Source organism: Amphiprion ocellaris, chromosome 13, assembly GCF_022539595.1.
Source record: "Amphiprion ocellaris isolate individual 3 ecotype Okinawa chromosome 13, ASM2253959v1, whole genome shotgun sequence".
NCBI lineage: Eukaryota > Metazoa > Chordata > Actinopteri > Pomacentridae > Amphiprion > Amphiprion ocellaris.
The window spans coordinates 19,004,156-19,018,853 of NC_072778.1; the positions used below are offsets into that span (position 1 = coordinate 19,004,156).

General features: G+C 41.4%; 5 protein-coding genes across 33 annotated transcripts in view; all 5 read right to left on the reverse strand.

The window, feature by feature from the left end:
* Nucleotides 1-14,698, reverse strand: part of LOC111576782 (protocadherin gamma-C5-like) — a 353,923-nt gene that overhangs the window by 192,183 nt on the left and 147,042 nt on the right. The window lies entirely within an intron of this gene.
* On the reverse strand, nt 432-3,059 carry LOC111585142 (protocadherin gamma-A9-like). Its single transcript, XM_035941084.2, has one exon. The coding sequence runs from the start codon at nt 2,895-2,897 to the stop codon at nt 447-449; it is 2,451 nt and encodes an 816-aa protein (XP_035796977.2). The 5' UTR covers nt 2,898-3,059; the 3' UTR covers nt 432-446.
* Nucleotides 3,829-6,504, reverse strand: LOC111585140 (protocadherin gamma-A5-like). The gene has a single exon (XM_023294537.3). It carries the CDS (start codon nt 6,289-6,291, stop codon nt 3,844-3,846), a length of 2,448 nt encoding a protein of 815 aa, XP_023150305.2. The 5' UTR covers nt 6,292-6,504; the 3' UTR covers nt 3,829-3,843.
* LOC111585141 (protocadherin gamma-A11-like) lies at nt 7,570-10,236 on the reverse strand. Its single transcript, XM_023294538.3, has one exon. The coding sequence runs from the start codon at nt 10,033-10,035 to the stop codon at nt 7,570-7,572; it is 2,466 nt and encodes an 821-aa protein (XP_023150306.3). The 5' UTR covers nt 10,036-10,236.
* Nucleotides 10,503-14,643, reverse strand: LOC111585146 (protocadherin gamma-A11-like). The gene has a single exon (XM_023294542.3). It carries the CDS (start codon nt 13,565-13,567, stop codon nt 11,105-11,107), a length of 2,463 nt encoding a protein of 820 aa, XP_023150310.2. The 5' UTR covers nt 13,568-14,643; the 3' UTR covers nt 10,503-11,104.

Consider the following 14,698-nt stretch of genomic DNA (forward strand, 5'->3'; position numbering starts at 1 on the left):
GTGAACCACTGAATGAGAAAACACTTCGAGTTTGATAAATAGTAAAGGCCGAATAAGTGACAGGATAATTTTTTGATTACCACCATGGTGAGAAAAGAACCACTAAAACAAGCATTTATAAGTGACTATAGGTAATTAATGTCTGTTAAGACAGTCTAGACGTCATCCATCATGTTCAAAAAAGAGTAGTAAACAATGAGTCCTGAAACAACATATAACAAAGTCCAAACAATACACCAAGGAAATAATAAAACGCCATTTGCATGGCGACAAAATGAATCTAATATCATTTCCTTGAAATTCTGAACATTAATGTAAATGCAGCAATGAGATCAAGTGACACGAAAACAGACGCTGTCCATGGTACTGAAAATGACAGTATGCCTTTAAATGTCATTTTAACGAATATGAGGTGAAACAACAGCACAGAAACCAAGTTACATGATTTAACTGACCTCTAGAGGAGAGTCTGGTTCATCCAGGATACTCTTCTCACTCTGCATCCGCTGCATCGTCCCTGAACAACTGGGATCCATGATCAGCACGTTCTGACTACCAGCTCTGCCGAACTTACAGTCACTCTTTCTCGAGTCGGTCGTCCTGCACACCTCGTAATTGTACACGTGCTGGAGAGTCCCTGTTGTCCCCAAAGTGTCTGAGTAACGTGGAGGATAATATGGAATCACAGGCAAGTTGGAATGATACAGGATGCGAGACTGTCTCCATCTGTAGATTTTCACTGAGATAATAACCACCAAACACGTGATGAACAGGAAGGAGACCACAGCCAGAGCCAACACCAAGTAAAAAGTCAGGTTGTCATTGTACTCCTTGTCGTGTGGAAAGTCACTGAACTCCGACAGAACTTCAGGGAAGCTGTCTGCCACCGCCACGTTCACAATGACTGTAGCTGAACGAGAGGGCTGCCCGTTGTCCTCCACTATAACACTCAGTCTCTGTTTCACTGCATCTTTATCACTCACTTGGCGGATGGTTCGGATCTCTCCATTCTGGGAGCCCACTTCAAACAGAGCTCTGTCTGTGGCTTTCTGCAGTTTATACGACAGCCACGCATTCTGTCCAGAGTCCACATCAACAGCCACCACTTTGGTCACCAGATAGCCCACATCTGCTGAACGAGGCACCATTTCAGCCACCACAGAGCCACCAGTCTGGACTGGATACAGAACCTGAGGAGGGTTGTCATTCTGGTCCTGGATCATGATTTTCACTGTCACGTTGCTGCTGAGTGGAGGAGAGCCTCCATCCTGAGCTTTCACAACTAACTGAAGCTCTTTGATTTGCTCATAATCAAATGAGCGCACTGCGTGTACAACTCCACTTTCTGCTTTTACAGAAACATATTCAGAAATTGGAGATGCACCGATATTACTGTCCTCCAGAATATAAGCTATGCGGGCGTTATGGTTTTCATCTGGGTCTTTAGCTCTGAGCGTCAGAACAGAAACGCCTGGAGAATTATTCTCTGTGATAAAAGTATTGTAAACACTTTGTGAAAACGCTGGAGCATTATCATTCACATCAGAGACCTTCAAATTAAAGGTTCGTTTTGCTGAGAGAGGAGGAACTCCTGCATCTCTTGCAACAACAGTAATGTTATATTCTGAGACACGTTCACGGTCTAACACAGTATCTGTTACCAAAGTGTAGTAATTTCTTAAATTAGATTTAATCTTGAAGGGGGAATTTTGCTCGATTCGACAGTTTACTTGACCGTTATCACCTGAATCCAAGTCTTTCACATTTATGATGCCAATAGTTGTGCCAGGGGGAGAATCTTCTGACACAGGACTAGTGAATGACATGACGCTGATAGTAGGAGCGTTATCATTAACATCAGTTACTTCAATTATTACTTTACTTGAATCTGTCAAACCTCCCTGATCTTTGGCCTGAATTCTCAGTTCGTATTTTTTGTCTTTTTCATAGTCGATGGAACCTTTAATTAAAATTACGCCAGTTTTCTCATCAATTATAAACAAGTCACTGAGACCACTGTTAAGATCTGAAAAATAATAACTCACGATACTATTTGACCCGAAATCTGCGTCACTAGCGTTAACAGTGGTAACGTAAGTATCTCTGGCAGAGTTTTCCATCACTGTAGCTTTGTACACAGATTGATTGAATACAGGTGCATTATCATTGGCATCAAGAACGGTGATATCTATATTCACTGTACCAGATCTCTGCGGAGTCCCACCGTCGACTGCTATGAGCTTCAGAGTCAGAGTAGGATTTGTCTCTCTGTCTAACGGCTTCTGAAGCACCATCTCTGCGAATTTTTTGCCATCTGCATTCGAGTTTTGTTTCAGAATAAAATAATCATTTTCAGTCAAGAGATATTCTTTGAGTCCGTTAACACCCACATCTGGGTCTTCTGCACTAGTCAGTGGAAAACGAGCCCCGATGTTTGCTATTTCGCTGATTTCAAAATTAATGCTATTTGTTTTGAAAGCTGGCAAATGATCATTTATATCTGTAATTTCAACTGTGATTTGATGCAACTCCATAGGATTTTCTAAAATCACCTCAAAGCTGAAACTGCACGGTGTTGTGTCTCCGCAAAGCTGCTCCCGGTCGATTCTCTCATTCACAACTAGAATCCCTTTGTCTGACTTCAGCTCCGTGTACTGGATGCTCTCTCCGGTCACGATACGGGCCCGACCGGAGCGGAGCCTCCTCAGATCCAAACCGAGGTCCTGTGCAACATTACCGATTAAAGAGCCTTTCTTCATCTCCTCTGGAATTGAATATCGGATATGTCCAGTGACCAAATGAGTAAGAGAAAAAAGAAGGAACAGAATCTGCCAATTCTGTCCGCAGCCAAAACGCCATTTTACCCACACGGCGTCATGTCTGATTCCACACGCCATGGCAAAAGAAAAACGATCCAACAACGATATCTATCCTGAAAAATGCATCCAATGTACCAACAGACACAAATGATGTCGTTTCAAATTAATCCATATATCGGAATATAGATATCTGTTTTCTCCTATCGCCAGCCTATATAATGCACACTGTCTCCTTTTCTCTCAGAGGCCACGGTGGTAAGGGAGGGGACTGTGTGGTAATGTGGTGGAAAACACGTTGTATTGACCAACAGCGTCGCTTAGAGTCCAGAATCAGAAACACAGTGCAACAAATACTTATGCTGAGAAACACTGTGGTTGAAAACAGTGGATACAATCAAATAACCTCAAAGTATGTCAACACTGTATTACGCTACGTTACTCCTCAACGCAAAACAATTACACCATAACCTCTGAATCGAAAAAAAAAATCTCCCCTGGTTATGTAATTACTTCTAAGAAACGTGAATAAAAAGTGCATTGCACTGCAAGGTCACACAAATGAACAACATCATGGTATGGTGAACCACTGAATGAGAAAACACTTCGAGTTTGATAAATAGTACAGGCCGAATACGTGACAGAATATTTTTTTGATTACCACCATGGTGAGAAAAGAACCACTGAAACAAGTATTTATAAGTGACTATAGGTAATTAATGTCTATTAAGACAGTCTAGACGTCATCCATCATGTTCAAAAAAGAGTAGTAAGCAATGAGTCCTGAAACAACATATAACAAAGTCCAAACAATACACCAAGGAAATAATAAAACGCCATTTGCATGGCGACAAAATGAATCTAATATCATTTCCTTGAAATTCTGAACATTAATGTAAATGCAGCAATGAGATCAAGTGACACGAAAACAGACGCTGTCCATGGTACTGAAAATGACGGTATGCCTTTAAATGTCATTTTAACGAATATGAGGTGAAATACCAGCACAGAAACCAAGTTAAATGATTTAACTGACCTCTAGAGGAGAGTCTGGTTCATCCAGGATACTCTTCTCACTCTGCATCCGCTGCATCGTCCCTGAAAAACTGGGATCCATGATCAGCACGTTCTGACTACCAGCTCTGCCGAACTTACAGTCACTCTTTCTCGAGTCTGTCGTCCTGCACACCTCGTAATTGTACACGTGCTGGAGAGTCCCTGTTGTCCCCAAAGTGTCTGAGTAACGTGGAGGATAATATGGAATCACAGGCAGGTTGGAATGATACAGGATGCGAGACTGTCTCCATCTGTAGATTTTCACTGAGATAATAACCACCAAACACGTGATGAACAGGAAGGAGACCACAGCCAGAGCCAACACTAAGTAAAAAGTCAGGTTGTCATTGTACTCCTTGTCGTGTGGAAAGTCACTGAACTCCGACAGAACTTCAGGGAAGCTGTCCGCCACCGCCACGTTCACAATGACTGTAGCTGAACGAGAGGGCTGACCGTTGTCCTCCACTATAACACTCAGTCTCTGTTTCACTGCATCTTTATCACTCACTTGGCGGATGGTTCGGATCTCTCCATTCTGGGAGCCCACTTCAAACAGAGCCCTGTCTGTGGCTTTCTGCAGTTTATACGACAGCCACGCATTCTGTCCAGAGTCCACATCAACAGCCACCACTTTGGTCACCAGATAGCCCACATCTGCTGAACGAGGCACCATTTCAGCCACCACAGAGCCACCAGTCTGGACTGGATACAGAACCTGAGGAGGGTTGTCGTTCTGGTCCTGGATCATGATTTTCACTGTCACATTGCTGCTGAGTGGAGGAGAGCCTCCATCCTGCGCTTTCACCACGAGAACTAACTGTTTAATTTGTTCATAATCAAATGAGCGCACCGCGTGTATGACTCCACTTTCTGCATTTACAGAAACATATTCAGAAATTGGAGATCCGCCTATGTCATTAACATCCAGAATGTATGATATTCGAGCGTTTTGGTTTTCATCGGGATCCTGCGCTCTTACAGTCAGAACGGAAACTCCCGGCGAGTTATTCTCGACAACAAACGCACTGTAAACATCTTTTGGAAATACTGGAGGATTATCATTCACATCAGAGACCTTCAAATAGAAAGTTCTTTGGGTTGAGAGGGGAGGCCTTCCCGAATCAGTCGCAACAACAGTGATGTTATATTGTGAAATACTTTCACGATTTAATATAGAATCTGTTACTAAAGTATAGTAATTTCTTAAATTAGATTTAATCTTGAAAGGTGAACGTTCTTCTATTGTACAAGTTACGTGTCCGTTCTCACCTGAATCGAGATCTTTTACGTTTATGATGCCAATAGTTGTACCTGGAAGAGAATCCTCTGAAACAGGACTAGTGAATGACATCATATTAAGGACAGGTGCATTGTCATTCACATCGATCACTTCTACTACGACTTTGCTCGAGTCTGTTAAAGCTCCTTGGTCTGTCGCTTCAATACGTATTTCGTATTTCTTTGATTTTTCATAGTCGACCTGCCCTAAAAGGACTATCACGCCAGTTGTTTTGTTAATTTCAAATATACTGTTAATGCCGCCTTGCATTTTGGAGATAGAATAATATATCAAACCATTTGATCCGCTGTCTGCATCAGTTGCATTCACAGTGGTGATATAGGTTCCCTTTGCTGCATTTTCCATCACTGTGGACTTATAGACTGATTGATTGAAAACAGGAGAATTATCATTAGCATCTAAAACAGTGATATCTATATTTACTGTACCAGATTTCTGAGGGGTTCCACCGTCCACTGCTATTAGCTTCAGGGATAAACTTGGATATCGTTCTCTATCCAGCGGCTTCTCAAGTACCATCTCTGCATATTTTCTTCCGCCTGCATTTGAATGCTTTTTTAATATAAAATTTTCATTCTGGGATAAATTGTAGTCATGGAGCCCGTTAACGCCTACATCGGGATCATTGGCAGTAGGTAAAACAAAACGTGCTCCAGGAGCGGCTGATTCACTAATCGTCAATTTCATGTCGTGCTGATGAAAAGAAGGCGAATTATCATTTATGTCCAATACTTCGACCGTAATGTGGTGTAGTTCCATGGGGTTTTCTAAAATCAAATCAAAGCTGAAGCTACACGGTGTTACGTCTCCGCAAAGCTGCTCTCGGTCGATTCTCTGATTCACAACCAGAATCCCTTTGTCTGCCTTCAGCTCGGTGTACTGGACGTTTTCTCCGCTCACGATACGGGCCCGACCTGAACGGAGCCTCTGCAGATCTATCCCGAGGTCCACTGCGACATTACCAATAACAGATCCCTTCTTCATCTCCTCTGGGATTGAATAACGTATCTGACCAGCAGCAATATGACTGAGAAAAAGAAGACAAAGAATATTTTGCGTCGTCAGTGTGCTGCACAAACGCCATCTTAGAGTCCGGGAGGGATGTTTTGAGAAATCCATGGCAGCAAGCAAATGAAATGAAAAGATTCTCTCGAAACACTACACTTCGAAAATCCAAGGATTAACAACAAGCAATACCAGAGAAGCTTAGTGTCAGACGTGTATTTCCTGCTTTGTTTCGCCCCGTAGTGGCGCCGACCTCGGTGTCGTTTACTGTCTAAAGCAGATTCACTATCCACAGAGCAGAAAGAAGAATGGCACCGCCTAAAACACTGTTCAGATTTAATTTAACTTGACCAACAGCGTCCCTTACAGTCCAATCAATGAATATCAACGCAGTGGAGGAAATTATTTGCAAATCCAGTGTCCTTGCAAACAGAATACCTAACGAGAACAAATAATACAGTCACAGTCCTCAAATTGAAACTTATTCATAGGGTAAAATATAACTAAATTACTACTAGAGCAGGAAACCATTTACAGGAAAATAACATATATTAAAGTGTTTCTTACGACGGCAAACGAAGAAAACTTGAGATACTGATGAACGTGACTTCCGATGAACTAAAGCACTGCAATAAAGTAGAAAAAATCGTAAAAGAACAAACAAAAATAAAATAAATAAAACAATTTAAACTTCAGTACATTTGCTGCAGATTTGTCAGTAATTTAAGTCAAACAAATCCAAATGTCTGTTGTAAAATATAAGCCCTTTAATTCTAAAATTGCATCAGTGATGGTGCAATGTACAACATATGACAGAAAATGTTAGTATTTAACATACACTATGATACCATGAATTTCAAATTACTTAGAAAAAATGTTAGTACGTTGAAGATTGGAATATGGCTTAAAGGCAGGAGTAAGCAACAGAGGGACTAACACGATCATTAACATCGAGAAAACATGGAGACCAAATTTCTCAAAATTATGAGTACAGTAAGTTTAATCTCTAATTCCTGTGAATTCCTCGACGTATGATTGCATGAACGGAAAAAAATAAAAACAAATGTGTATACCCCCCCCCCCCAAAAAAAAAAAAAAAAAAAAAACAAAAAACAAAAACGGAGTATACCTGATGTGGATATACAGCATGATCATAATAAAACAGAAATTGAAAAAATACAAAATCCAGTGATAACATTTGCATGGAATGTAAATTGGAAAATGTTACAGCTTGCAAGAGTTTTGCAAACAGAGATTTCTTCACAGACAAAAAGTGACAGGTACGCTGGCCATGGTGCTGAAAGTGACAGTTAGGTCTAGGCTTTAAGCTGTACATTTTTACTGGAAAAACAGAGAAAGCGAGAGAGAGAGAGAGAGAGAGAGAATTTTCTTTCAACTGACCTCTAGGGGAGAGTCTGGTTCGTCCAGGATGCTCTTCTCACTCTGCATCCGCTGCATCGTCCCTGAACAACTGGGATCCATGATCAACACGTTCTGACTACCAGCTCTGCCGAACTTACAGTCACTCTTTCTGGAGTCTGTCGTCCTGCACACCTCGTAATTGTACACGTGTTGGAGAGTCCCTGTTGTCCCCAAAGTGTCTGAGTAACGTGGGGGATAATATGGAATCACAGGCAGGTTGGAATGATACAGGATGCGAGACTGTCTCCATCTGTAGATTTTCACTGAGATAATAACCACCAAACACGTGATAAACAGGAAGGAGACCACAGCCAGAGCCAACACTAAGTAAAAAGTCAGGTTGTCATTGTACTCCTTGTCGTGTGGAAAGTCACTGAACTCCGACAGAACTTCAGGGAAGCTGTCCGCCACCGCCACGTTCACAATGACTGTAGCTGAACGAGAGGGCTGACCGTTGTCCTCCACTATAACACTCAGTCTCTGTTTCACTGCATCTTTATCACTCACTTGGCGGATGGTTCGGATCTCTCCATTCTGGGAGTCCACTTCAAACAGAGCCCTGTCTGTGGCTTTCTGCAGTTTATACGACAGCCACGCATTCTGTCCAGAGTCCACATCAACAGCCACCACTTTGGTCACCAGATAGCCCACATCTGCTGAACGAGGCACCATTTCAGCCACCACAGAGCCTCCAGTCTGCACTGGATACAGAACCTGAGGAGGGTTGTCGTTCTGGTCCTGAATTATTATCTTGACTGTCACGTTGCTGCTGAGTGGAGGAGAACCTCCATCCTGTGCTTTCACTACCAACTGAAGCTGTTTGATTTGCTCATAATCAAAGGACCGAACTGCACTGAGAACTCCACTGTCAGAGTTCAAAGACACATAAGTAGAAACTGAACTCCCACTGACCTGTGTGTCCTCTAAAAGATATGAGATTCTGGCATTTTGATTCCAGTCAGAGTCTCGAGCGCTCACAGCAAATATAGAAAACCCAGGAGAATTATTCTCTGTGATGTAAGCAGAATAACTGCTTTTATCAAATAATGGTGCGTTGTCGTTGACGTCAGAGATTTTCAGATGTAATTTAGTTGAGCTGGAAAGAGGAGGAGACCCAAAATCGGTGGCTGTTATTGTTATGTTATATTCAGAGACAGATTCTCTATCAAAGTGTTGATCAGAGATTAAATTGTAATAGTTTGTTAGAGATGATTCAATTTTAAAGGGAAGTTTTCCCTCTATAGAACATTTGATTTCTCCATTTCTCTCAGAATCTGCATCTTTTACATTTAAAACAACAATAGTAGTACCAGGAGGTGAATCCTCAGAAGTTGGACTGGAAAATGACATTACATTTATAACTGGTGCATTATCATTGACATCAATGACCTCGAAAATAACCTTACTTGTCCCCGTTAAACCACCTTGATCCTTTGCTTCTACTCTCACCTCATATTTTCTGTCTTTTTCATAGTCTATTTGGCCAGACACATAGATAGTCCCTGTGTTTTCATCAATACTGAATACATCTGCTGCACTTCCTTTCATTTTAGACAAACTGTAAGTAATGTGTCCATATGAACCACTGTCAGCGTCGGTGGCATTTACTGTGATAATTCTAGTGCCTTTCACTGTGTTTTCCACCACAGATGCTCTATATATTGTTTGATTAAATACTGGAATGTTGTCATTGGCATCTAAAACAGTAACATCTATATTTACTGTACCAGATCTCTGTGGTGTCCCTCCGTCAACTGCGATGAGCTTCAAAGAGAAATGTGGACGTCGCTCTCGATCTAAAGGTTTCTGCAGCACCATTTCAACATATTTGCTTCCGTCTGGATTTGCATGTTGCTTCAATATAAAATTGTCGTTTGGTGACAAAATATAATCTTGCAAAGCGTTTTGGCCTACATCTAGATCCTCCGCACTCTGCAGAGGAAACTGGACTCCAACCACCGCGGATTCGCTGATTTCAAGGCTGATAGCTTTATCTTTGTTTGGAAAAACGGGAGCGTGATCATTGATATCCAACACCTCCACAGTGATTCTGTGCAGTTCGATTGGATTTTCTAAAATCATCTCAAAACTGAAGCTACATGGCGTCACATCTCCACAAAGCTGCTCTCGGTCAATTCTCTCATTCACGACCAGAATCCCTTTGTCTGTCTTCAGCTCGGTGTAGTGAACGTTTTCTCCGGTCACGATACGGGCCCGCCCAGAGCGGAGCCTCTTCAGATCCAGACCAAGATCTTGCGCTACATTACCGATAACAGAGCCTTTTTTCATCTCCTCTGGCATAGAATACCGAATCTGACCACCGACAATGTTGAACACATAAAGCAGCAACATAAGGAGTCCGATTTGCCGTCGCAGTCCGCAAAACAATCGCCATCTTAATGATATGGAGGATACATATCTCTCAGTCGGCATCATTTAAAGAACAAAATCGAAAAGCAGGATCTTTTCCGTGCTGATATGTCGAAAAAACAGCTCCGAGTATATCCGTTTCCCGGTTACATCAAAGAACGTCTTCAATGTTTACTTGTCAGTCTTTCAGACCGTGCTCGTTCGAAACCTCGACTAAACACAGAGAGCCTCCTTCACTGTAAATGTAGTCAAGGGATGGACTGGATGACGACGCAAAACGAAATATTTTGCTGACCAACAGCGTCCCTTAGAGTCGAAAAGATGGAAATGAAATAAGGCCAAATTCACAGCAGTAACCCTCGTAGAAAGCACAGACAACTAACAGCACGCGATCTATTCTTTAAAAATGCTGACAATCAACACAATATTTTTCGGTATAAGTATACATTAAAACAGGACATGCCATTTCACATGATTAAATTAGAAAAAACACGTAAGTGACAAAATCTAAACGTTACCTTAGTTGTTAACAAAATGTTTATGATGCAGAAGGCTATAATCATGAAAAAATATTCTGAAAAAAATGCAAACGAGCTATAAAATATTTTCAGTTATGGAAAAAAATCGGTGTCATTGTAAAACCACTGCAATGTGCCCCGAGATGAAGGATTTTGCATCTAAGATGTTATACACTGTGAAAATATAGCTGACTCTTAATATACACATGTTCAATGGAAAGTGAGAGTCACAAAAAATAAATTCCATCACGATTTCAAACTAGTATTAGCTCCTCACTATCAGCAACCTAATCATCAGTGGTAACTGAGCAGGTATCAAGCAAATGGAAAATGTTTTCGATGGGCACAAAGGTACAGTATCATCATTGCTCAGACAACTTCATATTGACAGACATGGATAATATGTTAATGACACAGGGTTTGACAACCACAAGCTGTACACTGTCCACCATTAAACGATGTGGAGAAGAAGGAGAAATCTTATGAAGTGATGATAAACAGCTGATATGCTGTCCATGGTGCTGAACGTGACATCAAATTGTGCAACTGTAAATCAACAATGGAACTAAAAAGCAGAGAAAAACACAGGATATAAGACACGCATTAAGAAAGATTTTTCAACTGACCTCTAGAGGAGAGTCTGGTTCATCCAGGATGCTCTTCTCACTCTGCATCCGCTGCATCGTCCCTGAACAACTGGGATCCATTATCAACACGTTCTGACTACCAGCTCTGCCGAACTTACAGTCACTCTTTCTGGAGTCTGTCGTCCTGCACACCTCGTAATTGTACACGTGTTGGAGAGTCCCTGTTGTCCCCAAAGTGTCTGAATAACGTGGAGGAAAATATGGAATCACAGGCAGGTTGGAATGATACAAGATGCGAGACTGTCTCCATCTGTAGATTTTCACTGAGATAATAACCACCAAACACGTGATGAACAGGAAGGAGACCACAGCCAGAGCCAACACTAAGTAAAAAGTCAGGTTGTCATTGTACTCCTTGTCGTGTGGAAAGTCACTGAACTCCGACAGAACTTCAGGGAAGCTGTCCGCCACCGCCACGTTCACAATGACTGTAGCTGAACGAGAGGGCTGCCCGTTGTCCTCCACTATAACACTCAGTCTCTGTTTCACTGCATCTTTGTCAGTCACTTGGCGGATGGTTCGGATCTCTCCATTCTGGGAGCCCACTTCAAACAGAGCCCTGTCTGTGACCTTCTGCAGTTTATACGACAGCCACGCATTCTGTCCAGAGTCCACATCAACAGCCACCACTTTGGTCACCAGATAGCCCACATCTGCTGAACGAGGCACCATTTCAGCCACCACAGAGCTACCAGTCTGGACTGGGTACAGAACCTGAGGAGGGTTGTCGTTCTGGTCCTGGATCAGTATTGTTACTGTCACGTTGCTGCTGAGTGGAGGAGAGCCTCCATCCTGTGCTTTCACAACTAACTGAAGCTGTTTGATTTGCTCATAATCAAAGGAGCGAACTGCACTGAGAACTCCACTTTCAGAGTTCAAAGACACATAAGTAGAAACTGGACTTCCACTAACCTGTGTGTCCTCTAAAAGATATGAGATTCTGGCATTTTGATTCCAGTCAGAGTCTCGAGCGCTGACAGCAAATATAGAAAACCCAGGAGAATTATTCTCTGTGATGTAGGCAGAATAACTGTTTTTATCAAATAATGGTGCGTTGTCGTTGACGTCAGAGATTTTCAGATGTAATTTAGTTGAGCTGGAAAGAGGAGGAGACCCAAAATCGGTGGCTGTTATTGTTATGTTATATTCAGAGACAGATTCTCTATCAAAGTGTTGATCAGAGATTAAATTGTAATAATTTGTTAGAGACGATTCGATTTTAAAGGGAAGTTTTCCCTCTATAGAACATTTGATTTCTCCATTTCTCTCAGAATCTGCATCTTTTACATTTAAAATAGCAATAGTAGTACCAGGAGGTGAATCCTCAGAAATTGGACTCGAAAATGACATTACATTTATAACTGGTGCATTATCATTGATATCAGTAACCTCAATGATAACTTTACTGGTTCCGATTAAGCCACCCTGATCTTTTGCTTCTACTCTCACCTCATATTTCTTTTCTTTTTCAAAATCAATTAGACTCGACACATAAATCGTACCGGTGTTTTCATCAATTCTAAATGTATTTGCTGCACTTCCTTTCATTTTAGACAAACTGTAACTAATGAGTCCGTTTAATCCACTGTCAGCGTCTGTGGCATTTACTGTGATAATTCTCGTGCCTTTCATTGTATTTTCCCCCACAAAAGCTTTATACACCGACTGGTTAAAAACAGGAATGTTGTCATTAGCATCTAAAACAGTAACATCTATATTTACTGTACCAGATCTCTGTGGTGTCCCTCCGTCAACTGCGATGAGCTTCAAAGACAAATGGGAACGCTGTTCTCTATCTAAAGGTTTCTGCAGCACCATTTCAACATATTTGCTTCCGTCTGGATTTGCATGTTGCTTCAATATAAAATTGTCGTTTGGTGATAAAATGTAATCTTGCAAAGCGTTTTGGCCTACATCTAGATCCTCCGCACTCTGCAGAGGAAACTGTACTCCAACTAAGGTGGATTCACTCACTTCAAAATTGATAGCTTTATCTTTGTTTGGAAAAACGGGAGCGTGATCATTTATATCTAAAGCCTCCACAGTGATTCTGTGCAGCTCCATTGGATTTTCTAAAATCATCTCAAAGCTGAAGCTACACGGCGTCACATCTCCACAAAGCTGCTCTCGGTCGATTCTCTCATTCACGACCAGAATCCCTTTGTCTGTCTTCAGCTCGGTGTAGTGAACGTTTTCTCCGGTCACGATACGGGCCCGCCCAGAGCGGAGCCTCCTCAGATCCAGACCAAGATCTTGCGCTACATTACCGATAACAGAGCCTTTCTTCATCTCCTCTGGGATAGAATACCGAATCTGACCACCGACGATGTTGAACACATGAAGCAGCAGCATAAGGAGTCCGATTTGCCGTCGCAGTCCACAATACCACCGCCATCTTAATGGCATGGTGGACACATATCTCTCAGTCGCCATGATTTACAGAACAAAATCGAAAAACAGGATCTTTCCCCTGCTAATATGTCGAAAAAACAGCTCCGAGTAGATCCGTTTCCCGGTTACATCTAAAAACGTCTTCAACATTTATTCGTCAGTCTTTCAGACCGTGCTCGCTCGAAACCACGACTAAAAACAGAGAGCCTCCTTCACTGTATATGCAGTCAGGGGATGGACTGGATGACGAGGCAACACTCAATATTTTGCTGACCAACAGCGTCTCTTAGAGTCGAAAAGATGGAAATGAAACAAGAACGAGAAAACACCAATACAAAAAATTATATTAGTAGCGGGTGTCTGTTTGTTGTAGGAAAAGGCTGATTGTCAATATAATTTTAGCCAAAGGAAATTGTAGCATAGCACATAACTTATTTAAAAAGAAAGACAACCGCCGAAGTGTCAAAACGGCATGTCTTTCTTGCGACTAAACAATTTGAAGACAATGCAGGAGGTCATAATGACTGAGGAAAAGACAACAGGGCTGCATACAGGAATTAAAAAAAATACACGTATTGACGAAGAAATACATGTTATTATGAAACAATAAGTCGTGAAAACAGGAAGGCATTGCTTTGGTGATATTATATTTTGACTAATATGAAAATGACGCTGTCTCCTATGTAGTAATGTCAACGATTTCTAAGTGGGATTGTGTGTTGTAAAAGCGTAGTCTGTGAGTGTAATATTTTTCTCGCTAATATAATATTTTTCGCCGATATTTTTTCTTGTTTATTTGGAACAAAAAAACATAAATAACTTTGGCGAAGTGATTTTAATCACTCAGCATAATGTCTTTTTTTTGTCGTAACTTTTAAATGTATGAAAACTGAGCAAATGGAAATCGTCAATGTAATGTAATAAAGTACAATATGGACATTACTTTAGCAACTCAAATTATATATATATCGTCAATATTTTTATAACATACTCTTTGACAGCTGCAAACTGCACTATGACTGAAAATTAGGACATTTGTAGAGGCAGAGCAAAACGTCTAATCGAGTGATGTGGACCAGCTGAGGTGTTGTCCATGGTGCTGAACACACAGCCACAGGTTGCACCTGATCATTATTAATGAAAGTGAAAAGCACACAAAAACACAAAACTTGA

Bases quoted from the DNA above. Each gene is read 5' to 3' on its own strand.
- LOC111585142 (XM_035941084.2), bottom strand. From the start codon at position 2,897: ATGGCGTGTGGAATCAGACATGACGCCGTGTGGGTAAAATGGCGTTTT.
- LOC111585140 (XM_023294537.3), bottom strand. From the start codon at position 6,291: ATGGATTTCTCAAAACATCCCTCCCGGACTCTAAGATGGCGTTTGTGC.
- LOC111585141 (XM_023294538.3), bottom strand. From the start codon at position 10,035: ATGATGCCGACTGAGAGATATGTATCCTCCATATCATTAAGATGGCGA.
- LOC111585146 (XM_023294542.3), bottom strand. From the start codon at position 13,567: ATGGCGACTGAGAGATATGTGTCCACCATGCCATTAAGATGGCGGTGG.